This window comes from Zophobas morio, unplaced genomic scaffold (genome assembly GCF_036711695.1).
Source record: "Zophobas morio isolate AGI-343-1 ecotype UQ-CSIRO unplaced genomic scaffold, CSIRO_AGI_Zmor_V1 ptg000009l, whole genome shotgun sequence".
Classification (NCBI taxonomy): Eukaryota; Metazoa; Arthropoda; class Insecta; order Coleoptera; family Tenebrionidae; genus Zophobas; species Zophobas morio.
This window is the reverse complement of record NW_026972114.1, coordinates 3938511-3964718: the sequence shown is the minus strand read 5'-3', so window position 1 is coordinate 3964718 and position 26208 is coordinate 3938511. Positions and strand designations below refer to the sequence as shown.

The 26208-nt window shown below is 34.5% G+C and overlaps 2 protein-coding genes across 3 annotated transcripts in view; both read right to left on the bottom strand.

The window, feature by feature from the left end:
• The window catches only part of LOC135125763 (small ribosomal subunit protein eS21), a 567386-nt gene that overhangs the window by 127366 nt on the left and 413812 nt on the right, over positions 1-26208 (bottom strand). The window lies entirely within an intron of this gene.
• Positions 19450-23500, bottom strand: LOC135125751 (atlastin-like). Of its 2 annotated transcripts, XM_064051412.1 has the most exons (9): positions 23373-23500; positions 22439-22663; positions 22233-22385; positions 22023-22178; positions 21676-21973; positions 21438-21622; positions 21160-21378; positions 20214-21107; positions 19450-19731 (listed from the first exon to the last, which is right to left on the bottom strand). In XM_064051412.1, the coding sequence occupies exons 2-9, from the start codon at positions 22643-22645 to the stop codon at positions 19531-19533; spliced, it is 2313 nt and encodes a 770-aa protein (XP_063907482.1). In that variant the 5' UTR covers positions 22646-22663; positions 23373-23500; the 3' UTR covers positions 19450-19530. The 2 variants fall into 2 exon arrangements, with proteins under 2 accessions (XP_063907482.1, XP_063907483.1); XM_064051413.1 differs by lacking the exon at positions 22439-22663 and having other exon boundaries at positions 23373-23499.

The following is a 26208-nucleotide window of genomic DNA, read 5'->3' as shown; positions in this document are numbered from 1 at the left end:
TCCAGTGTTTGAAAAAGGCGATCCAAATCAAGTATGCAATTACAGGCCAATTTCTATTTTGTCAAATTTTGCTAAAGCTTTTGAGCTTGCAATCTACGAAAATACATACAGGGTGCCGCATCCAAGTCTGGATATAGGGAATTAACATGCGAATTGGTTTTTATTTTATAATATCTCCCCAGATCACTTTAAAGCTAATATTGAGTGATGCCTTTGTGGAGGTCGAAGAGGGCTATCGGCCAGTATTTTTTTCAAATGGTTGCATCGCGCTCATTCACTGTAAAAAGGTTTTAAAGATCGTATTTTGAAATTCGCGCCCGATCCGAATTGTCGCGAAGTGTTCCGTCGTACTGTCGAAGTTCGGCGATCGCGTATGTTCATTACCCATGCAAAATTCAAATGTCAAAGTGAAATTAGAAATTATTCTCATCAGAAATCAACGAACAAGTCAAACTGAATTATTTTATCCAGTGTGATGATTATTGTAGGACAAATTAAACGGAATAAATGCACAAATTGATCCATTCATTCGTCATAGTGCGCGACCCCGTCAAACGAGCCATCTCGAACTACAATCAGACCGTATCCAAAAAGCCCAAGATGAAGACTTCAAGACTTCGAGCAGCTGGTCTTCCTCAAAACCCCATCAAAGCCCATCGGCAGCATTGCGACATTTTCTGGGAGCCCTCAAGCTAGGAATGTACTCGGGCTGCCTCACTCAGTAATCACTGAACGACTCAAATTGAATTATTTTATCCAATATGACGATTATTGTAGGTCAATTTAAACGAAATAAATGCACAAACTGCACAAAATATTTTATTAGGTTATGTTGCTGGTGCTGATCGAGTCTTTATTACTAAAATCTCATTAAAATGCTATGTTCTACTGCGATTAGATGAAAAAGCGAGGGCCCGCTTTTCTTATTGTGTGATGATAAGATTTGCCATCAAAATAGCTGGCGCTTTTGAAGAGGACCTTTTAATGAACCATTTAGATAACTACAAATAACAAAACTTAACAATTGTTGATGAATGAAGTAATGAAATATTGTACGAATCTGGAGAAATATTGCACTATTTTCAAGAATTGCTCAAAAAGACTGCTCTCAGCAGCTGTACAGTAAGTAAGCCAATCTTCAAAACTCCTACGCGTGTTGATCAGCATTTTAGTTGAAATCTGAAGACAATATTGCTGGATTGCTTGTTTCAGCGCTTCTCTGTTTGTATAGCTTGTCTGAATGCAGATGGTCGTGAAGAAATCTCCAAAGAAAAAATTCTCAGGGGTTTATATCCGGCGATTGCACAGGGCAATGGGGCGGTGCACACTTTCCATTCCAACATTGCGGAAAAATACTGGTTCAAATAAACAACATTTATGCGAACTGTATGGCTGGAGATTTGGTCCTGGATGTAAAAGACCTGCTGCAGATGCCGCACCCTTCGAGTCCCAGGAAGTATTTGCTGAGCTAGCATATTATCCTAATTCTGAGCATTCAATCCGGATTTGATGAAAAAAGGTGCAATGACATGATGTCCTAGAAGCCCCAGTCATAAACTGACAATTGCACGCCATTGATAACGAAGGTCATGGACCACGTGAGGGTTGTGTAATGCTCAAATTTGATCGTTCTGACGATTATAACTTCCCTTAAGACCAAATGAACGTCAGTAAAACAAATTTTCCTCAAAAACTCTCCATCAGCCTAGATTCTCTCAAGCGTTCCTTCGTAAAACTCTATATGTGAGAAGTAGTCCCCAGGCTTCAATTTTTTGTCATGATGCTTTTTGAAATTCTTCTATCTCATCTGTTTAAGACCCCTAGAAAACGTCGTGCCCACCTGATTTATGTAATTTTTATCACCTTTGAAAATAAATGTAACTTTATTTTGCGAAATATTATTTTTATTTTTGTTGTTGTTAACACAATAAACAAATAAAACAGTAATACAAAAGTTTCTGAATCCCAAAACACATTCGTAATAGAGAAAAATGCTTTAAAATGTTGATGAGTCAATGTTCTACATTTCCCTCTCAAAAATTTCCTGTAATGAAGATGCTTCCTGGAGGCAAAAAATCCATCCCTGCTTAACGAATGTAAAATCAATTGACTTCCAATCTTTAGTGATTCCAAAAAAAAAGGGTGAAATTTATCCAAATTACCTACTAATTAAATTAACTGTTGAAGAAGATGCAGGCCCCCGCTTTTTCATCTAATCGCAGTAGAACATAGCTTACCTAATAAAATATTTTGTGCAGTTTGTGCATTTATTCCGTTTAAATTGACCTACAATAATCGTCATATTGGATAAAATAATTCAATTTGAGTCATTCAGTGATTACTGAGTGAAGCAGCCCGAGTACATTCCTAGCTTGAGGGCTCCCAGAAAATGTCGCAATGCTGCCGATGGGCTTTGATGGGGTTTTGAGGAAGACCAGCTGCTCGAAGTCTTGAAGTCTTCATCTTGGGCTCTTTGGATACGGTCTGATTGTAGTTCGAGATGGCTCGTTTGACGGGGTCGCGCACTATGACGAATGAATGGAACAATTTGTGCATTTATTCCGTTTAATTTGTCCTACAATAATCATCACACTGGATAAAATAATTCAGTTTGACTTGTTCGTTGATTTCTGATGAGAATAATTTCTAATTTCACTTTGACATTTGAATTTTGCATGGGTAATGAAAATACGCGATCGCCGAACTTCGACAGTACGACGGAACACTTCGCGACAATTCGGATCGGGCGCGAATTTCAAAATACGATTTTTAAAACCTTTTTACAGTGAATGAGCGCGATGCAACGATTTGAAAAAAATACTGGCCGATAGCCCTCTTCGACCTCCACAAAGCCATCACTCAATAATAGCTTTAAAGTGATCTGGGGAGATATTATAAAATAAAAACCAATTCGCATGTTAATTCCCTATATCCAGACTTGGATGCGGCACCCTGTATAACAATGTTAAAGGATACCTCTAGCCAGTCAGCATGGTTTTTTGCCCGGAAGATCCACAATTACCAACTTGGTGGTCAAAACCCAGTTTATTAGTGAAGAAATTGATCAACGTGGACAGGTTGATGTTATATATACTGATTTCTCCAGTGCCTTCGATATAATTAACAATCAGATACTAATTGAGAGATTAAGCGGCTTGGGTTTTCCTCCAAAATTTCTGCAACTTATGATTTCTTACCTGTCAAATAGAGAAAGCTATGTTTTTTACAATGGTTTTAGATCTAACACTTATATGGCTACATCCGGGGTACCACAAGGGTCAAATCTTGCCCCTCTTCTCTTCATTATTTTCATTAATGATTTATTACATCTTTCGGGTTGTGAAGTATTAGCCTATGCTGATGACATTAAATTATTTTCAGCTATAATATATATATATAGTGTATTTTATGAGTTATATAATCGTCACAAACTCAAACTAAATATTAATAAATGTTGTTTTGTAAGTTACACCCATAAAGTTAGTTCATATCACTCCACTTATTTAATGGGAAATGCAATTCTCACGCAAAAAGATACTGTTAGAGACCTTGGCGTTTTATTTGACTCGCAATTTTCCTTTATTCAGCATCTTGAGACTGTTTGTTCCTCTTCTTCAAAAATGCTGAGATTTATTTGTTGTAACTCCAAGGCTTTTAGTAATGCATCAGTCCTACTGAAATCTCGTCTGCTTTTGTTCTATCTAAATTGGAATATGCTTCTAATGTCTGGTATCTAAGAAAATCTCTAGCTCGATTTCGAAAATGAAAGAAAATCAGTCGCATCTTATAAAATGCTATCCCCGCCCACCCGCCTTCTATTTTCTTGGAAGACACGAGATTTGCTAAAAGCAGTCTTATCTTAGCAAATACTAGCCCCTCCCACCCACCCTCTATTTTCTTGGAAGGTATGTCATTTGCCAAAATCAGTTTTATCTTAGCATGTACTAGTCCCGCCCACCCCCACCTTTCTCGTTCTAAGGACTAATTTTATTTCTGTTTAGTATAAAATCATTCATTTCATTCAGAGCAGACATCAATCACTTAAATGTAGATAGGGTGGGTGGGCGGGGCTAATTATGTCCTTCTGTGGAAAGAGAATGAAAACTAAAAGAATATACCTAGGATATGAAAAGAGAGAAAAATGGCGTCCCGCCCACCCGCCCTATATTTTCTTGGAGGGTATGTTATTTGCCAAAATCAGTTTGATCTTAGTAAGTACTAGTCCCGCCCATCCCTACTCTTCCCATTCTAGACTAATTTTATTTATGTTTAGTATAAGATCAATCATTTCATTCAGGGCAAACATCAATCACTGAAATGGAGATAGGGTGGGTGGGCGGGGCTAATTATGTCCGTCTGTAGAAAGAGAATGAAAACCAATAGAATCTAGGATGTGAAAAGAGAAAAAAAGGCGCTACTCGCAACTCTTTTGTTATACTATTTGCTATCAGATTTATCTCTTATTTTGTGCATTCTAAAAAAAATTTAAAAAATGCAATAGTTCAATTGGCGATACTGGAAAAACGGTAAGAATTTCCAAAAAACAAGGCCAAAAATTAATTCTGGATGTAGAAATCTACAAGAAAATCTCTAGCTCAATTTCGAAAATGTGAGAAAATCAGTCACATCTTATAAAATGTATGTACTTTTATGTATGTTTCCAAATTCGGTTAAGACATCCGGTCCCTACGGCCATTCAATTTACATATGACTTAAAACTTTTATCAGTTTCTCAATATTTGGACATTTCAAATAACTCAAGTTACGAAACTGACAAAACAACGCCTTTAGTTGGTTTTTGAGTTATATTGAAAATAATAACAAAAAAGAAAACGATGTTCCTAAAGGAAAATATTTAGCTTTACCTAGAAATTGGAATTTGAAGAAAAAAGAACTTTCTTTGAAAGAAAAAAATAATAGACTATAACTCATTGCTTGAGAAACATGAATTTGTTAGCCTCCAAAAGCGCAGAGACAAACTCAGTGCTCAGTTTGCTTGGAAACTAATACACAATAAAATTGATTGCCCTGTTTTATTAAAACAACTTAATTTTATTGTACCCCGAGCTGGTTCACGTTATAGCACTACTTTTTAGTTAAAAACACCTAAAATTAATTGTCTGAGAAGAGCACCGCTTTATCGTATCTGTAGCAATGCAAATAAAGAGTTTAGTGATATTTTTTGTTATAAGTTAAAATCAGATAGGCGTAATTAGTATTTTTAATTTTAGCTGAAGTATTGTTTTCTGTGTATCACTGCTTTATTTTATTTTATTATTAATTTTTCTGTTTTTTTTTTATAGAGTTTGAGTCTTTATAAATTAGTAATTTCACTAGGTATGTAAGAAAGTTGATTTTTTATTTAAGCCAATTATTTATTTTTATAATTAATATTATCCTGTAAATAGTTTAAACTGTTGGGCAATAAAGCTTATTAATATTATTATTACGCTTCAGAGAACTAGTTGCAAATAGAAATTTTAGTAGAGCAAATATATTGTAATTTGAGAGATTATTTAAAGAATAATAATTTTTGCACTGGTAATGTTTTGGAAGTCGTGAACCAAGAAATTAGGAAAAATTCGACTTATCGCTCAATACACTTTCCAACATGCTGCAACAGCAAAACAAAATTTACTGCAAGAATGATAGCTCTAGATCAGAAAAGCTAAAGAAGAAATAAGAAAAAAACAAAGCATAAAATCGTCCAGCAAAAGGCATGCAATGAGGGATTTGGTTGAAAATGCAAATAAAAAAATTTGAAAAGAAATAAAGAGTAACAGTTTCGTTGTCCAAAATTTCTTGACATTATATTAAAACTATTTAACTGACAAATTTCGAGATAAAAAATAATTATCTTCGATATTTTGTTTATTATATTATATAAATAAGCTTAATACCACTAGTTCAATAGTAGCCCCTATTTAAAATTTTCCTAGTAACGCCACTGACCTGTTGGCATTTGTTTTGGACGTGTTTTGGATCAAAAATTGCTGTCACTTGTCAGTGTTTGCTCTACTCTCATCATTACATTATTTAGGTACACTAGATGAAATTCTGGGAACATTAAATGTAATTCTAGCTAAAAGAAATCGACAATCAATTTTATAATGAACAAGTTTAGTAACAAATTGAGCACAACGTTATATTCTACCATCTTCTCTGTCTTTTTCTATTTTCAAAAATATTGTTCTGTAATATTACGTGTGTCTGTCGTCAATGCTTTGGATCCATTGTTCAATTTCATGTTGTAACAGGAGCTCCTGCCTGCTGAAATATTTGCGGATTCTGCTCGAGTCGTTGTCTCAAATCGTCAACAACTTCCTCAAATACAGAAGGTCTTCCAGGAGATTTCTCTTTGTTGACAGTGTCAGTTCGAACAAATTTGTTTATTGCATTTCTAATGCGAGCCTCTAATGACGTTTCTTGAGTTTGTAAATCAGGGTATTTATCCATATATTCTTGTATACAAGCGGTTACAGAATACACGTACTCTCCGTTTCCGAATGTCCCATTGCGATAACAAGACAACAATTAAAGTGTCTTGTTCAACAGAATAAATCGTTTTCACAGTGTTCGCTTCCTAGTACGAAAACAAAATTTTCGTAGGCAATCACCTAGAGTTTTGAAAACGACTCTTTTGTTGTTTCGAGATTGTATCGACGAGAAGTACTGTAATTCACACTTGAAAAACAAAAGGAATTAACGACATAAACAATAATGCAGAGATGTTGAGGTATGTGATCGAGGGAGTTAAACGAAAAACTCATTTATGGTTCCACAACAAAATGGGTGAAATTTTCAGCATTTACTATAATTTAATTTTAGTTAGTTAACAAAATTTGTTAATTTTGCACCAACTTTCCATGTAACTTCATACTTATTTTATTAAAAATCTTATTAAAGCATGTCCGCAATTTTTGATTTCACATTTGTCATTTTTTGACATTAATCAACGTGTTTTAATCACCGACATGTTAAATCCCTTCCAAGGATGATTACAAATTTTAGTTAATCGCCCGATATATTTATGTAACGCAAAAATAAACTTGACCTTTTTAGAATGTGATAGTAACAGAACCACCGTTGTGTTGCTAGTTGCTACTCTCAAGTTCTTCAGAATCTCGTTCAGACTGTAGGTCTTTTCTGTTACAAATTCTTTTGATGTCCCACATTCCACATGTTGCAACACTTGCCCATCTTAATCTCCTTAAATATATATGATTACGTTGGATTCAATTGCCAACCTTAATTCTTTCCTCCGACTGGCCGTCCGAGTGCAGAGATTTCCCTTCGTTTCGCCTGCCGCTAAAAACTATTCCCTCTCGTCTTTGGTATCGTTGCGATTCACCTCACGCCATCCCCTGGATATTATCAGCTTAACCGCAAGCCGTCTCATATTCTCGGCATGCGTTGACGGTGTCCACGTATAAGAAATCAGGGGCCGTCGAAATACACAAACTTGGTTAAGACCGCGTGGCAAGCAACTTGTTCAAAGGGAGAGTTTTACTTAGTGGAAGACGTTACCTGATCACAATTCCGACCGCAGCTCCTTTGGCCGCCGTCTTAACTCGCTAAGACGGCGGTTTGCGGCGGCGGCGGCGGCAGCGGAGGCCGCGCAAGACGTGCTCCGACATACTGCATAAATACATTCGGGATGTGCGATGCGGCCAAAGACCCCCTTCTGTTCGCTCAACCCTTCGGGCCGCAACAGGCATTAACAACTTGTTCATAAGAACACTGCCGAATGACTTATTCACGGGACAAGAGTTTAGAATCGCAAAGTGGTACTTATTAAATTGCGAGGAACGTGCGTTTTTTCTGTTAGTATTCATAGAGTTGGTAAGTGGTTTCTTTAAAATGCAAATGTTTGCGGATAATAACTGTAAGAAGGGGTTGAGGGGCATTGCAGCCACGAAGGATGGCAATTTTCTGACTACGGAAAGTCTGCATGGACGTATCACGAGATCACGATGTATAATAATTTTTTTCATTGTAGTTAGTTTTAAAATGTTCATGAAATAGCACTATTTATTAGTAGCTTTCCAAATAATCAATAATGAACGCATAGATAGCAATGGCCATAACCAAAATCATGACGAATTATTTCTGTCAGCCAAATATTTTCAATTTTCCTTTGCTTCAAAATGTTTTCGAATTCTGAAAAAACAGATATACTATTATTGGGAAAGTGTGACAAAAATTTGGATGCTGCTGTTCGAGTACGAAAAACAAGCGAAAAGAAAACAAAAATGGTGGTGTTTAGGAAGAAAGTAAGAAAGGAGAAGGAATAGTGGACATGGAGAGGGAAGAAGATTGAACAGGTGAAAGAATTCCAGTACTTAGGATATACATTAAAGAGCAATAACTCAGATAGAGCGCATATTCAAGAAATGATCCGAAAAGCGAAAAAAGTGATAGGAATAGTATTTGGAATAGGAGAGAGAAAATTTGGACATGATTATAAGAACAGAATGATGATGTTTGATAGTTTGCTCAAAAGTGTATTTATGTACGGAACTGAGATTTGGGGCTGGAGGGAATATTAAGAAATAAAGAGAGTGCAAGAAAAATACTTAAAATGGACATTGGGATTAGAAAAGTATACGCCGGGGTATACAGTGAGAGAAGAAACAAAAATTGAGAAAATGAGAGTGGAAGCGGGTAAAAGGGCGGTTGGATTTGAAAAGAAGTTTAGTGAGAGAGGTGATTGTAAAATATTGCAAGAATGTTGGAAAGAAATAAGAAAGGAAGGGGGAAAATATGTCTGGAACGAAAGAGACAAGTATTATGAAGGAAAGGGTTATGCATGCCAAGAACTAGAGAGAATGAGAGAGATGGGAAGGAGTATGAAAGAAGAACTGAGTGTAAGAGATAAGGATATAGATAAGCAAGAACGCAGAACGAGAATATCGGAGTCTAGATATAAGGCAGACTATAGAAAAATAGTAAAGGATGAAATACCAAAGTACACATAGAGAAAGAGTATAAAGGAGAAAATAATGATGCCGAGATTTAGGTGTGGAAATGAAGAGAAAGAGAATAATTTTGGATGGATGAAACTGACTGAAGGTGTAAGATATGTTGGAGAGAGGGAGAAACAATAGAGGATATGCTCGAAGGATGTGAAGGATTGAGAGAATCGGAAGAAAGTAGGGAAGAAGTGCTAAACGACGATGGAAGAGGACTGGACTGGAAGAAAGAAGTATGGAAAATAAGGGAACTAAGGCAAGAGTTGAGCAAGCAGAAAGAATAGAACAATTATAATTATATAAAACTCAATTTTTAATTTTATTTATTTATTTGTATAGGTAGATTAAGTTAATTTGTAGATACCCCTACTGGGTATCTTATTAAGCCTGTAAGGCAAATAATAAATTAATACTACTAGTACAACAAGGACGTGCGTATTCTTCACATTTTCGAGAAAATGGGGTGACTCGTTTTTAATTTGACCAATAAAAAATTTGTGACTAGTTTTTTTATTTTTCGTTTTACTTTTTTTATTACATTATTTTTTGTTTAACCTTCGAAGAGTTAAGACGTTGACGAACCATTATAATATTCAATTCTGTTATTTAGTGTTTAGGATAATTTTAGAACATGATGCAGTAGACACATTTATTATACTAATATAATCTCCAATTAATATAAATAGTAAAACCAGGAAACAGTAAGTTATTAACAGGATGATTTAGATATTTAAATTAGTTTCGCATGCGGATTTTCTTAGAAACGTAATCATCATCAAGATTTAACATACAACATTTCAATTATTTTTTAGTTTCCACTCTCACTAGACAGAACAACATAATTAGCACCGCCCACCCACCCTGTTTCCCTCTGAGTGATTGATTTTATCAGAATGGAATGAATGATCTTATACTGAACATAAATAAAGTTAGTCGTTAGAATGAGAAGAGGTAGGTCGGCGGGGCTAGTATTTAGTATTATCTTAGCAAGTACTAGCCCCACCCACCCTCCCTCTGTTTTCTTGGAAAGTATTTGATTTGCCAAAATACGTCTTATCTTATCAAATGCTAGTCCCGCCCACCCACCCAATGTTTTCTTGGAAGGTATGTCATTTGCCAAAATCAGTCTTATGTTAGCAAATCAGCGGCTGGACGGAGCTAGTACTTGCCAAGATAAGACTGATTTTGGCAAATAACATAAGTTCCAAGAAAATTGAGGGCGGGTGGGCGGGACTAGTATTTGCTAAGATAACACAGATTTTGGCAGATGAAATACCTTCTAAGAAAACAGAGGGCGGGTGGGCGGGGCTAGTATTTGATAAGATAAGATTGTTTTTGGCAGTTTTGACATTTTAGACCATTTTTCAACTATTTCCGAAAATTTGTTGAAGACATTTTGTTATCGATTTCGAATCCCGAAGTCATTTTCGGCTTCTATTATTAGTTTTCCCTCCCACTCGACCAAAGAACATTCTTAACCCCGCCCACCCACCCTGTCTCCTTTTCAGTGATTGATTGTATCAGATCTGAATGAAGATTCACAAACAATTTTGAGACGTAAATCTCAACGTGCTAATTCGTAAAATATAAGAGTTTTATTGTTCCAGATCAAGGCTTCGGTCTAAAAATTTTTTTTTTAATAATCCTGAAATTTGCCATTATTCAGTTGACGATTCTCCAAAGATTGTACTGAAGAATTGAGATTTTGAAAAAATGGCCTAAAAGTTCTGGGATATCGAGATATCCATCCCAACGTGCTGATTTGAAAAATATAGCGTTTTTATGTTTCAATACCAAAATTTTTCAAATATTCTGCTGGTACGTCAAAACAAAAAAAAAAATTCAAAATTTCCAACATTTCAATTATTTTTCAGTTTCCACTCTCACTAGACAGCAGAACATAATTAGCACCGCCCACCCACCCTGTTTCCCTCTCAGTGGTTGATTTTATCAGAATGGAATGAATGATCTTATACTGAACATAAATAAAGTTAGTCGTTAGAGTGAGAAGAGGGGGGTCGGCGGGGCTAGTATTATCTTAGCAAGACCTAGCCCCACCCACCCTCCCTCTGTTTTCTTGGAAAGTATTTGATTTGCCAAAATACGTCTTATCTTATCAAATACTAGTCCCGCCCACCCACCCTATGTTTTCTTGGAAGGTATGTCATTTGCCAAAATCAGTCTTATGTTAGCAAATCAGCGGCTGGACGGAGCTAGTACTTGCCAAGATAAGACTGATTTTGGCAAATAACATAAGTTCCAAGAAAATTGAGGGCGGGTGGGCGGGACTAGTATTTGCTAAGATAACACAGATTTTAGCAGATAAAATACCTTCTAAGAAAACAGAGGGCGGGTGGGCGGGGCTAGTATTTGATAAGATAAGATTGTTTTTGGCACTTTTGACATTTTCGACCATTTTTCAACTATTTCCGAAAATTAGTTGAAGACATTTTGTTATCGATTTCGAATCCCGAAGTCATTTTCGGCTTCTATTATTAGTTTTCCCTCCCACTCGATCAAAGAACATTCTTAACCCCGCCCACCCACCCTGTCTCCTTTTCAGTGATTGATTGTATCAGATCTGAATGAAGATTCACAAACAATTTTGAACTGTAAATCTCAACGTGCTAATTCGTAAAATATAAGAGTTTTATTGTTCCAGAACAAGGCTTCGATCTAAAAATTTTTTTTTTTAATAATCCTGAAATTTGCCATTATTCAGTTGACGATTCTCCAAAGATTGTACTGAAGAATTGAGATTTTGAAAAAAATGGCCTAAAAGTTCTGGGATATCGAGATATCCATCCCAACGTGCTGATTTGAAAAATATAGCGTTTTTATGTTTCAATACCAAAATTTTTCAAATATTCTGCTGGAACGTCAAAAAATTCAAAATTTCCAACATTTCAATTATTTTTCAGTTTCCACTCTCACTAGACAGCAGAACATAATTAGCACCGCCCACCCACCCTGTTTCCCTTTCAGTGGTTGATTTTATCAGAATGGAATGAATGATCTTATACTGAACATAAATAAAGTTAGTCGTTAGAATGAGAAGAGGGGGGTCGGCGGGGCTAGTCTTATCTTAGCAAGTACTAGCACTTGCTAAGATAGACTGATTTGGGAAATGACATATCCTTTCAAATAAAGGGTGGGTGGGTGGGGCTAGGACCTGTCAAGATGAAACTAATTTTGGCAAATGAACAATCTCAAAAAAAACAGGCGTCTACTAATTTACATGTGCTTACGGTACTTGTACTCCTCAAGTTGGTTTTTTCAGAATATTTTAGCGTCTATAGAATTATCATAATAAAACAAATTAAGTAGCCATATCAACGATTCATTATTTCAGAAGAAATATTAAGGATGCGAGCGCAGCGAGCACGTCTAAGTGTTGTTAAAAATTACTCGTTAATGTAACCGAGAAGCTGAGTTTATTAATGAGAATTGTATTACTAGACAACAGGACACTATAAAAATGTATAGGTTTAGTGTGACCAGTTGATCTGTACTTATTAATTCACGTATACTGATTATCAATAATATTAATGCTTTTGATATAAATGTTGCTAAAATGTGACCCGAAATGTTTGTCATTAATGTTCCATTTTATAAAAAAAGAAATCATATCTAAACACTTCTTCTAATTGTGTGTCACTTTGCATAAAAACTGTGTCACTAGGTCGCCCACATCCACCCTTTCCGACCACTTTTTTCCCATCGGCCAAATCGTAAAAGAATAAGATTAGTGCTGAATATTAACATCGCCACCGACGTCCTCTGAATGCCAAGCCATGTTATGGCCGACAACCCCTTTCTTATAATTAATGAATGACCCCGCTAGGACATCGCAGGGTTAACACTAACTTGCAAAAATTCACTCAACCCCCGATAATGTGCTTCACGATCCGCGTTTCTATCCTTTTCTTTCAGCTTTTAGTACAGGGGAGCAGTGGACAGTACGTTGCCGAAGTCGGATCAGCGAAAACAGAAGCGGCGCGGAACGCGCACCCCTTTGAATTTAGCTATTGCAATGCAGACTATGTTATATAAGAAAGGCACCCTACGGAACCCCTTTATGTACGGGCGCACAATAGCAAATGGGCCTCTCCTGCGAGCGATGCGATGTATAAGGGTAGCTTGGACTTGATGGAGGCGTTTTCGTTAATTCCAATAAATATCTGCAGTTCTGAGGGTAATGAAGAGTGCGGTAACCAATAAATTTTACAAAGATAATCTGTTTTGTGGAGTTGCTGGGATTGTTGATGTATACAGGAAATTGGTTCGTTTATTAATGCTGGAATTTATTGACATGATGAGGTCTATTTTTCCCAGTCGGTGATTGAATTATTATAAAAAATTGACTTATGCTTTATGATTTCAGGTTATTGTCGTTCAGTATTAGAGAGGATTTTTTTTATCTAATTCTAAATAATACAGCCACTCGGAATTTAAGTGAAGTAAGAGAATCAGAAATGTTATTAGAAAAATGTTTCTAAAGAAAAATCTGTGAAAAAATATGAAACGAACATACCTATAAGATTGGAAGCCATAGGGGAACAGATGCAAATAAGCAGCGATCACACATTAATTCATCAATTCTACCTTTACCTATTAGAGAAGAAAATTTAATAGAACGTCTTGAAGCGGAAGTATGTATGAGATCAGGAAACAAGATACTTACCATGGGTGAGACAATAGAACACGAATGACATAGGACTGAAATTGCAATAGTATAGGCAGCAAACCTTTGTTAACAAAGGAAGAGATGACTAGTTTCATGACGATTTTAAGAAAGCCTTGACTACGAGAAACCGAGCAAAGATAGAAAAGTATAGATTCAAAAAAAGAAGAAGAAACTAAGATTAATTTAAGAAAGGAAAAAGGTAAAATGAACTTGTAAATGGAAAAAGGGAGAAACAATTAGAAGCAATCGGAAATCGCCACAAAAACAGGAAATGTGAAAAGACAACATTGGAAAACTAGATTCATTTTTTGAGTGAGTGAGTAAGTGACATGTCGTTTTTCGCTCTTAATTTTGTGGTGATTTAGCCGTGCTTTCCAGATCTGCAACTATAACCAATATTGTCTACTAAAGCTGATAGTAAATTTAGCTGTCCGTTTCTTGGTGTATAGGTTTATTTTATATTAAATCGCTTCTTGAATTTAGAAGATTTGAGTTTTATAGGGGAGTAAGCATTCAATCTTCGATACCAAAAATTTTCGATTGTATTGTATCCAAACAATTACAGTGGGTCTCTTCTAACATTATTTTAAACAAACAACATGGATTTATTAAAAGCAGATCTATTTTAACGAATTTACTAGACTATTCCTGCTACCTGTACGAAACCTTTGCTCAGAAATTACAAGTAGACGCAGTATATATGATTTTTCAAAGGCATTGGACAAGTGAATCACATAATCTTAACATATATTATGAAATAACGTGAAATTTGCTCCTGGCACAATTAATTGGTTGGTTTCATTTTTAGTTCACAGATCACAACAAGTAAGAATTGGTTCTGTATCATTTGGTGTGCCTCAAGGGTCGCATTGTGGACCTATTTAGTTCGGTTTGTTTATTAACGATTTAATTTCTTGTTTTCGTTTTTCACAATCTTTGTTATTTGCTGATGACTTGAAATTGTTTAAAATTATTAGTTCCTTAATTGATGCGTTAGAGTTGCAATAAGGTCTTAATATTTTATTTGACTGGACCATCAAAACTCTATTGATAAATGTTATATTATTTTTTTCCTTAATATCTCATCGAATATTAACTTTAATTATCACTAGTTTACAAGGTTTTAAATCTAAAGACAAAAATAGTTGAATCGAAAGGATTTGGGTTCGGGAAATTCAGATCTGAAAGCAGAAACAATCCATTACGTCAGGTTTTTGAGATATTTATATAAAAATACCCCGTATTTTTTTTTTCTTTTATACAACTCTTGTAACTTTTTCATTTTTAAATATATGAATATATAGTTCTTTGAGCAAATTTGTATCATTTTATAAGATCATTTACGTAAATTAATAACATGCGTGTCAATTTTTCAAGCTACTAAATCAATGTTTTATTTAAAATTTTTCAGGTATTGATTTTAGAATAATTGGTTGCTTTTGATTTTTCTAAGGGAAGTGATAATTAAAATGTGAGCTTTGGCCTCACAAAGATCTTTTAAAATGATACAAATTTGGTCAAAGAAATACAGGTTTATCTTTAAGAATAAAGAAGTTACAGGGGTTGTATCAAATAAAAGCAACACCCAGTAATATTATAAACATTATAATTAAAAATTAAAAATGATTAACATTAGCGTTTCTTTTATTGACAGTACTGTCAGTTTGCCTTATAATAGACCAACAGTAACACATTTTTTTCCCAAAAACCGTGATACCTTCTTTTTAAGCATATTTGAACAGGTATTCCCGCTTTAGGTACTATAATTTTACTATAAACGTAACAAAACTCATTTGCACTTACTTTGCACGATCTCGAAGACATTTTTTATGCGACAATGGTACATTAACATGAATCAGTCTAACACTAACGTGAAGGTAAAAGCAAATTACTTTGGATTTATGAAAAAACCTGACGTGATACGGATTATTTGTTTTTGGATATGTTGTCAGTAAGTAATTTAGAAGTAAAACATATTATTTTTTAATTTTGGATATGAAAAAAAGTTTAAATTTGTAAACTAGTGTTAACATCTGGGTTAGTCTATGCTGGTTCCTGTTAGTGAAATCAGGGATTTGGGTGTTATTTTCGAATCAAAACTGACTTTTAAAAGTCATTGTAACGGCCTATGTAATAAAGCTAACAGCATGTTAGGTCTAATCTGGAGACACTGTCAAAGTTTTTCTGTTGGGACTCTGAAAATTCTCTTTACTTCTTTGGTGCGACTCAACCGTCTTCATGTTACAGGAGATAAGAAATCAATTTAATATGCAATCTCTGGAGCGTTATCGTAAATTTTTAGATATTTAATTCCTTCATGGTCTTGTCAATGATGATCTTTATAATTCATCATTGCTGCTGGTGACAGGGTATAAACCCTATTTATTGTGTAACATATTTCCTGCCGTTTTATTTTATTATCTTATTTTCGCGGGCGCTCACCACCTGAGATCCATGTCTCCGGTTTGAGAGCAACCCCGGCGTTCCCTCCCCAGGAGAGCGCCTTGGCGCCCGAGCGACCGCCGCTCCTGACCGAAGGCGCCGCCCCCGGCGACCAGACGTGTTTCTTATATCAGCGGCACTAGTCGGCTCAAGGCTTGGCATCCAGGTACTTTGCCACCACACGTTATCGACGAGATTCCGGACCGTTCCACCGGAATTTCGTCGCAATTGTTATCTTGATATTCAGGTATAGTTAAGTGAACATTATTATACTTTTGTTTGTTTTCTAAATTGGTGTTAGGTATTTTTGTTGAAATGTTTTTAGGTCTTTCCAGTGTATTAGTATATAGACATGTACTATTTTGTAAAAGGGTTTCCCGTTTATTAATAAATTAAATTAAAAATTAAATATTTTGAGAAATTTTTAAATGAAAAGGAGTACGACGACCAGATCTACCAACAGAACAAGAAATGGGGGAGCTGATAAAGGGACCTAGGAGGTAACTGGATAACTGAAAAAATAAAAAAAAAAGTGGTGGAGAAAATCTAATAAGCGAAACATTTTATCATCTGTTACTTAGAATGGGGCGATAAGAATCAATGCCAGAACGATGGAATTTTTAAGAAAAGGGGAAGACAATGTGTAAAGAATATACTTAAATATATGTGATGTTACAATAAAAAGGTGTTTCTGGTATAAAATACTGCCAAAAGTGACGCCTTGTGACGTTTAAATGTTATAAATTTGACATATAGGTAGAAAATTTGAAATAGCGTGGGACTCGAGTTATCCTTCTTTTGAGAGTTTATTTCATTTTACACATGGTACTAAAAATGATCAATGAAAAAAATTATTATAATTTTGACTCGTTCTTGATAAAATTGGTAGTTTAATTACACAATATTATTATGTTCAAAATCGGTTTTTTAATACTTGTAGCTAAAAAAAGCAGATGACAGGTTTTACTTCGTTCGGGAAGTCCAAGGGTCGTATCAAGTGTTTATTAATATATATAACATATTTGTTTAAGAATAAATAAATAATTAAATAAATAAATAAATAATTTAATTGTCTGAGTTTTATAGGACTATCCATATTATGATTTTGTAACAACAAAGCATAGTCATAATTACGTGGAGGATACACTCCTTCAATTTTATAACATATAAACTTCAGGAATTTTCTTTGAATTCTTTCTTCTAGAATACTGTAATATGCATAAAGAGGGTGCTATATTACAGTTTGCTAGCGACAAGTTCAAAATATAAGTTTTTGATCAACAGAGGACCCGAGAAACTTCGGCTAGTTCGTATTATGAAACCTAGCATTTTTGAACTAGACGAGCAGACGTTGGTGATATGTTGAATAATGGACAACTGTGAATCGAAAGTTACTCCAAGGTCCATACAGATATTTTTCTTTTCTAATAACTGACGACATATTGAGTAGGACGAATTAATAAAATTAATTTCTCTTGGCATACGACATAAAGTGCGATTTTTTAACATTAAAGGCAAGGAGAAATTTGGTACACCACTCAGTAATAATATCTAGATTCTCTTGAAGCAATGTGTCATCATCTGTACTTGATATAGGTGTAAATATCTTAATGTCATCAGCATACGCCAATACCTTCCAATTTAAGACGGTGAGCAAGTCATCAGTAAAGAGGACAAACAGCAAAGGGCCACGGTTAGATCTCTGTGGAACACCGGAGGTTACTGTAAAAACACTGGATTTGTAGCATTTATAAGAGACATTATCCACTCTGTTGACCAAATAAGATCTCATAAATCACAACAAATCAAGTGAAAACCCAAAAAAGCAGACTTTGTTTAAAAGTATCTCATGATTGACACCATCGAATGCACTCAAAAAGTCTGTATAGATTACGTCAATTTGCCTTTGTTGCCAACTTTTGTTTTGCTTACTGGTCAAAATTTGGTCAAAAAAGGTTGGAGACGGTTGAGCGGCTTGTTAAGGAACCATGTTGCTCAACAACATACCACCCCAACCAACTTAGAAAGTGCAAGCGGCAACAGCACAATTTTAAGCGAAAAAAACACTAAAGTCACGGCAAAACTGTGGAGCACAAGAACTCACTCAGTCACTTCGGATGATTAGAAAAGTGTTTGAAAAAAAATTCAATAAAAATTATTTTTTTGTATTTATGATTTTTTTTTACTTTGGTATCATAAATAACGAATGAAAAAAGTTCTCAAAAGAGAGATCACTCGATCTCCCATATTATTTAAAGTGTTTTATCGATATGTTATAGTTTTGATATTCTAAGATCACAACGTGCCTACATCAGCATCGTTTGATTACCTATACCTTGTAATACCTAGAACTTCTATTCTAATAAGTCTGATGTTAGTCTGTTTAGAACTTACAGTGCTTTGTTCTATGAGAAAACAATCATTAGGTAACCAAATTTTAAATGTCAAAGCTATCGGTGATTAACATTTCGTTAGCATCAAATATCGTATGAGCAATGGAGTTTTAGATATACCTAATACACGTAAGCTTATTTCATTTCTTTGCAGTGAACATTAGCTCTCTACCGTGTCTGACTGCACTGATCACAGCCTCCCTTCGTCTAAATTTATACAACTCTCCTTTTTAATGAATTACCTCTTTCCCCCAAAAAATCATTTTTTTGGAGGGTCAAAATATTTATGTTTACAATAAATTGTAATTGACAAATAATCCGTGGCAGTAAGTTGGTAGATTCTAGTGTATCGAAAAGCATCGTCAAACTGATAAATCACCCGTGCATGCTGTGGTCGATGTAAAAAGCGGCAATAAAAAACATAAACTGCCTTCAAATAGAGGCAGACGACATTATTATGTAGTTATTATAATAATAAATCTCGACTTGAACAACTAAAAAAAAGGATAATACGCTTCACGAAACATTTGACCTTCCCTAGCATGTTATCCACTTTTATATCGAGTTTTATCCAGACTTCCTCCAAGTCGTCCATAAATTTCCCGCTTCCCGGAGCCCTTCGCAGATTTTTAAGTGTACAAGGATATAACTTTACTTTTCACGACATATCATTTTGTGCAGTAAGACTTGGAAATGCTGCAGCAGCGGATTCATGGAGATACATTTTTTTCCAATTAGAATTACTATTAATAAAATGCTCTTTTCGTATATTAAATCTCATGATTAAAATAGCAGTTCAATAGAAAGGATGAATAAAATGTTTACAGTTATATTATTCACACTGCTGTTGACATGAAGAAAGTAAAAAATAAAAAATCGCATTACTTTTGAAGTTTTGGTTGTATGGAAAAGTTTTGGCAAAAAACAAACGTGTTGATTGGTTGAAACGGTTGAACATTTTAAACAGGTGTGTTTATATTTTAGTGTGTCTACAAGTGCACTAATGTTACAAATTATTATTGGAAAAATATATAAATTAAAGAATTATGCATCCAGATGTACTTTCAACTTTTTCTCTTGCTTCTTGCGCTTCTTCTCTTGCTTCTTGCGCTTCTTGTTTTGCTTCTTCTGCTAAGTTAGTTGCTCTTTTCAATGTTTCTAAAAGTTTTTCTTTGTCGTCTTCTAAACTGTTTTTCTCTATTATAAGGCGTGCATTTTTCTCTTGTGTGCATTGCATCTGAAAAACATGAGTTTTTTACTGCTGCGTTTTTATTTTTTGCAACTGCGTGCACTTAATATCCAAAAAAAGTGATTGTAGATCGACGGATTTATTTTATAGACTAATTTTTCTAATTATTTAGAAACGCCATGTCTAATTTTTCTCAAATTTCCGCAACGCAACGTTGTGATTGGTATAACTCTGAGATACTTGTGGCGTTGACTGTGCACTAGTGGCTCTAATAATTTTTCATTGTTGTAAAAAAGTGGTAGGTGCTTATTCAAAATATTTCTAAAATATTCCAGCATGGAGTTGTTATGAAAGTTATATATAAATTAAGTGGGTAAATTGTAACTGGACATTTGTTATGAGTTAGGACTCGATATGACCATTTTTCAGAACAGCCAAATTTTTAGCTTTACAACAAAGTTTAAAAATGTACATGACGGTATACTAAAAAAGCATTTTGTTAATGCACCTATACTCGTAGAATTACTTACCTCCAGTTCATGAAGTCTGGACTTTTGTTCGCTTTCTATCTGGGCAGTTCTTCGACGTATTTCTTCCTCCAATAATTGTTGTTGATACGCGAACTTATCCTCATACCTCCTTTCTATTTCAGTCACAAGCTTTTCTTGCAGTTTTTCTTGATTTTCTAGCTGCTCTCTTAATTTCTCCATTATCAAGTTTAACGTTTCCTCACCACGTTTGTTTATTTTTTCCAAGAGCTGCTGTTCAAGGCTAGTTTGTCTATCTCTTAGAGCTTCTAATTCACGTTGAAATTCCTCATCATGTATTTTTTTTACGTTTTCCGTTTCTTCTCGGAGTTGGGTTTTAAGTGCATGCTGATAAGCAGTCGCAAGATTTTCTTGCTGTTGTTTTTGATTTTCTAGCTGCTCTCTTGATTTCTCCATTATCAAGTTTAACGTTTCCTCACCACGTTTGTTTATTTTTTCCAAGAGCTGTTGTTCAAGGCTAGTTTGTCTACTTCTCAGAGCTTCTAATTCACGTTGAAATTCCTCATCATGTATTTTTTTTACTTTTTCCGTTTCTTCTCGGAGTTGGGTTTTAAATGCATGCTGATAAGCAGTTGCAAGCTTCTCTTGCAGTTGTTCTTGATTTTCTAGCTGCTCTCTTGATTTCTCCATTATCAAGTTTAACGTTTCCTCATCACGTCTCTTTCTTTCTTCCAAGAGCTGCTGTTCAAGGCTATTTTGTTTATTTCTTAGAGCTTCTAATTCACGTTGAATTTCCTCAGCCTGTGATTTTTTAACCTTTTCCGTTTCTTCTCGGAGGTGGGTTTCAAACGCTTGTTGTTGATAAGCAATTTCTTTTTCTTTCTCTTGCTTGACCCTGTTTAGGCGTCTGTATTCGATAAATCTTTGGTCTAGCTTCTGAAATTGAAAACAGTTAACTTCGTCTAATGAAAAAGACTCTTTAACTAACCCCTTTGAGTAGTGTTTTAAATTTTCTCTTGATTTCAATATTTCCTAATATTTTTTTATTATTAAAATTATCCATTGCGTTTTGTTTTTGTTCAAGATGATGTCCTTCTAAAACGTCATTCTCAAGTGATGCGTCAACCAGAACGATCTCGTCCATTGCTTCTTTATACATTGCTCCGGATTCGGTTACAGCTATTTTAAGTTGAGCTTCAGCTGTTGCCTAATAATTATTATATCATCAGTAACACAACATTGTAGATTTCTAAAGTTTTTGATTACCATGTACATTGTAGGTAAGGGTGGCACATTTCCACCGGAAAAGTAGTCGCAGTATATTTGAATAAACGTAAATAGATCGGACACTTTAATTTTTTCTCCATTTATCGTTTTTGGAACCAAATTTTCTTGCGATAGAATCTTTGGTACAAACTCTTCTACATGTTTCAGAAACCTTTCATCAATGTCTACAACCAATTATAGATGTGAGTTTAAATAAGTATAAACTATAGTATATTACCTTCAAGTTTTCCACTAAATGATGGACTTTTCGCAACAGTTTCGCCCGGATGCGGTAACAAGCAACAGTAAATATTTTCAAAAAGCTTACGAATATTATCCTTTTGAATATTTAACTCCGAAGTTAATTCTGTGGTACGATTGATTACACTAGTCAAAAGTCGCTGTCCGCCGCTAGTGCCGAAATCAAATTCAAATTGGTAAGGCCAGTCTCTTATTAAAAACCAAAGATTTTGAAAGGGTGCTGCATTCCATCTTGAACCTTCTTGCAGCGCTAGTTGGCCATAACCCGAAAAACACTAAAATTAATTAATCCCGTAAAGCCGAAAACCAACACTTTTGCCTTACTTCCAAATGTTCCAGATCCAATAGGCTTATTTTCTCCTTCAAATTGAAAATTTGTACCGAGCTAATTAAGGTACTGATTGCAAAAATGGCAGCACAGTCTTGCATTGTGGTGTCAACATCAAAAGTACCTTGGGAGTCCAAAAGAACTATTGCAATCTGATAACAAACAAATATTTATAATAGGTGTTAACAAAGTCATAAAAACATTACTTCCTCTCCTGATGGTAATTCGGCTATAAATATCTCAGACCACACTAAAATACCGACTGTATGTCTATCGCTACCACATTTCCAAGCAGTACCAGAAATATTGCCATCTTCTGCGTTAAGCCACTTTTCGGAAGTTATTTTCTTCAGTTTATACTAAAAACCAAATTCAGAAATACGTGTAGCGTGTAGCGATTAATAGTACCTACCTTTAATTTTAAATAACGGACAAAAAAATTAAGCAGAAATGATTTTCCTTGTTGAAAAGTGCCATTAATTGAAACCACACACACAGGTTTGTCTTTTACGCTCGGATTAAGAAAAACCTGGCGAAGAGTATCTTCGTTTGCCGCGATTTTGTTACCCTCACTTAAATCAATGATTTGTTTGGCACTTGGTTCGTACGCGAACGCCATTCTTACGTTTCAGGGTATCTAATAATTACACAAAATCATTTTCAAATTTGGACATGAACAACATACTGACATTAAATGTTTTGTAAAGCAGATTTTACTTGAAATGTGCAAATTCTAAAATAAAATTTTGTTAATTTATCGAAGAAGCTGGAGTCATTGGAATTATAGCACGTAAGAGGTAAGGGAAGTTCGGTGTAAATAATTTTGAATAGATATTTAATTAGTGATCTCTGGCTGAGATAAAGGGAGTTTATGATTAATACACGTAAGACTAACTTGACTTTACCGGGAAACCCCAAATCTAGTGGAGAGTTAAAAAATTATCTGATAACAAAAAATTGCCTAACATATCAGGAAAGTATTTATGCTTCGACCTATGCAAGAAAGATAAGATAAAAACCTTTTGGTGGATTTAAATAAGCGATTACTAACCCACGAAGCAAATACAAAAAAAAATTTACATGTGGGTATTTTGATTAACATTTAATGGACGGTAAATAGATAAAAAACGTGTTCAGTATCAAGTCTTCAACACATTTATATTACCTAGTTATCAAACAATTATTTTGCAGTTATTCATACAAATTATCTAATTTTACTCGTAACTTAGATTATTAGAAATGTAAATCGGATGATTTGTTGACGAAAAATTTACAAAATTGAAGGAAAAAAAAAGTTTTGTAGCTACAGTTACAATTAATTATAATGTGCGTAAAAAGTTACATACCTGATCTTGGTGTTGAAATTGTAAAATGTCTCTCAGTTCTGATCTTTTTCTTGAATAAATATGGCGTTTTGGTTTTTTCCTTAGAACGGGTTGAATCAAAATAACGACAAAATTTATCTTATTGGTTTATACCATTATACGTGTTTATATAATACCTACGCTTCGGGGACTCCCCACTTCTGATAACACTTTATAAGCTGCGCCATCTCCCTTTTTTCAACGTATCACTTTATGTAATAGGATAATCTAAATAATACATTATTTTTATCTGGCCCAGTACTTTGAACTGACACACTAGAGATGAGAATTTTGTTTAAGACTGGTAGGACTCGTGATGAAACCAGTACAAGTTTGGCCCAATCTTAATATTAAAGAAAAACTTTAAGAGTTTAAATAATTTATTAATAGACACTGCTACACGTGTTTCGGTACACAGTACCGTCTTCAGGCAGAAGGGAAATAGTTTCTCGTTTGGAGAAGAACGAGTCATCCCATTTTTTTAATGGTAATAATTGTATTAATGTTGTTTTGTGAAAATGCATTTCAAGCTCATCGTTACTGTAATACCAACATAAATTTTACGAAACAATTTTATTTATGAGTGCTTGGTACTACTGATCGATACGTAGAATTAAGAGTTATTTGGCGACCATGCGTCATGGTGTGTTACAGTGAGTTTTTTTTTTGATAAAGATAAGATTACCAAATATTTTATAACAGCGTTTCGTAATTATTAGCATACTTCCGAATTTTTACTGCTGTTAAAGGAATGTAATTTAAGACTCATGAAAAATAGTTCATTGTAGTTCATAGGTAGCTCAAAGAAATGAATGAATAAAATTATTGCCTAACAGAAAATGTATTTAATCATTATAAGACAGTAATTGATAAACTTATAATTTTTCTTCAGATTGTAATAACAAGAAAGAACTTCAATTCTCTTATTCTTTAAAACACATATTTGTTCCATGCGTTGACACACAAGCTGGACCATTTTATGTCTATAAATTACCTGCAAAATTTTTGTTAAATTACACTACTGCATTTTGTACTGGCATATTTCATTTTTTGTGAGGTACTCTATATTTCCTGTAGTCTATTATACCTTTCCATAAACACATTATATTTTCTTACTCCTGATTTGTTTGTTTATGATATGTGAATGGACGAAATGGGGGGTTCGGCTATAGATGAGTAGCCCCTGGGCGTTGTTTGACAGGTCAGCGAAGTGCGCTCTGCTGCTGACGTTACCCACGGTTGAATACCTTCATTATAGACTTCATCCCTGCTTATTGTAGCTTGCAGCTTAATTATTTTAATAATAAAATTTTAATGCTCATTTTAGCTGCTTTCCTCGACATGACTTGCTGTAATGACATAGGTTAGCAGTACACATTGCATTGCAAGTATCCATGTTAAGGAATAAATATCCTTTTCCTTAAATTCCTTAAAGTGCAATATGAATCGTAAAGGAAACTTTTAAATAGGTTTCTTTATTTGGAATAGAGCTTTTAGAGAGAACTGAAACAACAATTGACTTGGATCGCATTCCAAATCATTGTCATCAATGAATCAATTTTTGGAAAAAAATGAAAATTATAAAACAACATTTTGCATCCGCCCTAAAAAATTGATGATGTCATCTCAAAATTTTGCTGAATAAATCCTGTCTTAAATGTGCAAACTATCATGAGACAATACTTATGATTTATCACTCCGTTAATATTTTTTAGATTTGCTTATACAGGGCGTCTCAAAAAATTGCTGAATCAGTCAATTTATTATTAATCAAATTAAGAACGATCCACCCCATTTTCTCGAAAATGGTTCGATTAAATACGATCGTTTTTATAACAATAAAATAATAAGGTAAGAATTATAATACTAACATTCAGAATATTTTGTTCACTTGAGGCTTATCAATAATTTTAGTAATCTGTTTTGATATGATGCAAGCCAAACAAATGTCTACGTGACATTCTTCCGATGTATAAACATCAACATTTTACCACTGCGCATATTGCTGCCGTTGATAATGTGCTATAAATATACTTTACAATGTCATTACTTGTGCAGAGACGGTTTATATGGATATGCTTGTGATGCTGGACCAATAAGCCCCCTTCTGGGTTAAATGTAACGGAAAATAAAATTTATTTGTTCTTAATTTGGTTATTACAAAAATATGAAGCAAAATGCAAAACTGGCCACTTCCCGGCGTTCCACTAATTTATCACTTGCAACCAGACAACCAATTGCAACAAAGAGCTGCCGCCTCAGTTTTGTATGCAGTACCGTTTTTCATTCTTATTTTGCTTTTTTTATCGTTCAATAAAGTATTCTGCACACTTTTGAAATTATTGCATTTGCATTCATATTTTTTCGATTTGCTGAGACAGGGTGATGCAAAAAAGAATTAATGACTTTTTATTAATTCTATTGATTATATCAGGACTGCAAAACCGAATGCCTTGAAATCTTGCAGATGTTTTGAAGTTATTGCAGGCATGGTAAATTTTTAATCAACATATACCTCTTTATCCCCCCCAAAAAATTGATTTCGACAAAAAAATACTGTCACTGATGAGCAAGTTTCTTGATGTTCAGCACGCTGGAATTTTAGAATTTTGAATTGTTTCGAAAAGCAGCTATTAGGATAAGTCAGCCTGAGCTGTTGTTCAGTGCTAACCATAACTATTTTAAGCAACACTTATAGAGAAAGAAATTCACAAAATATTGAATAACAAATCGTAAAACACGTAGTTGAGTAGTTAGTTTTTACTTTCCAAACGTAAGTTAGGGAAATATTGCAAATCTCGAGCGAATGGATACTTTC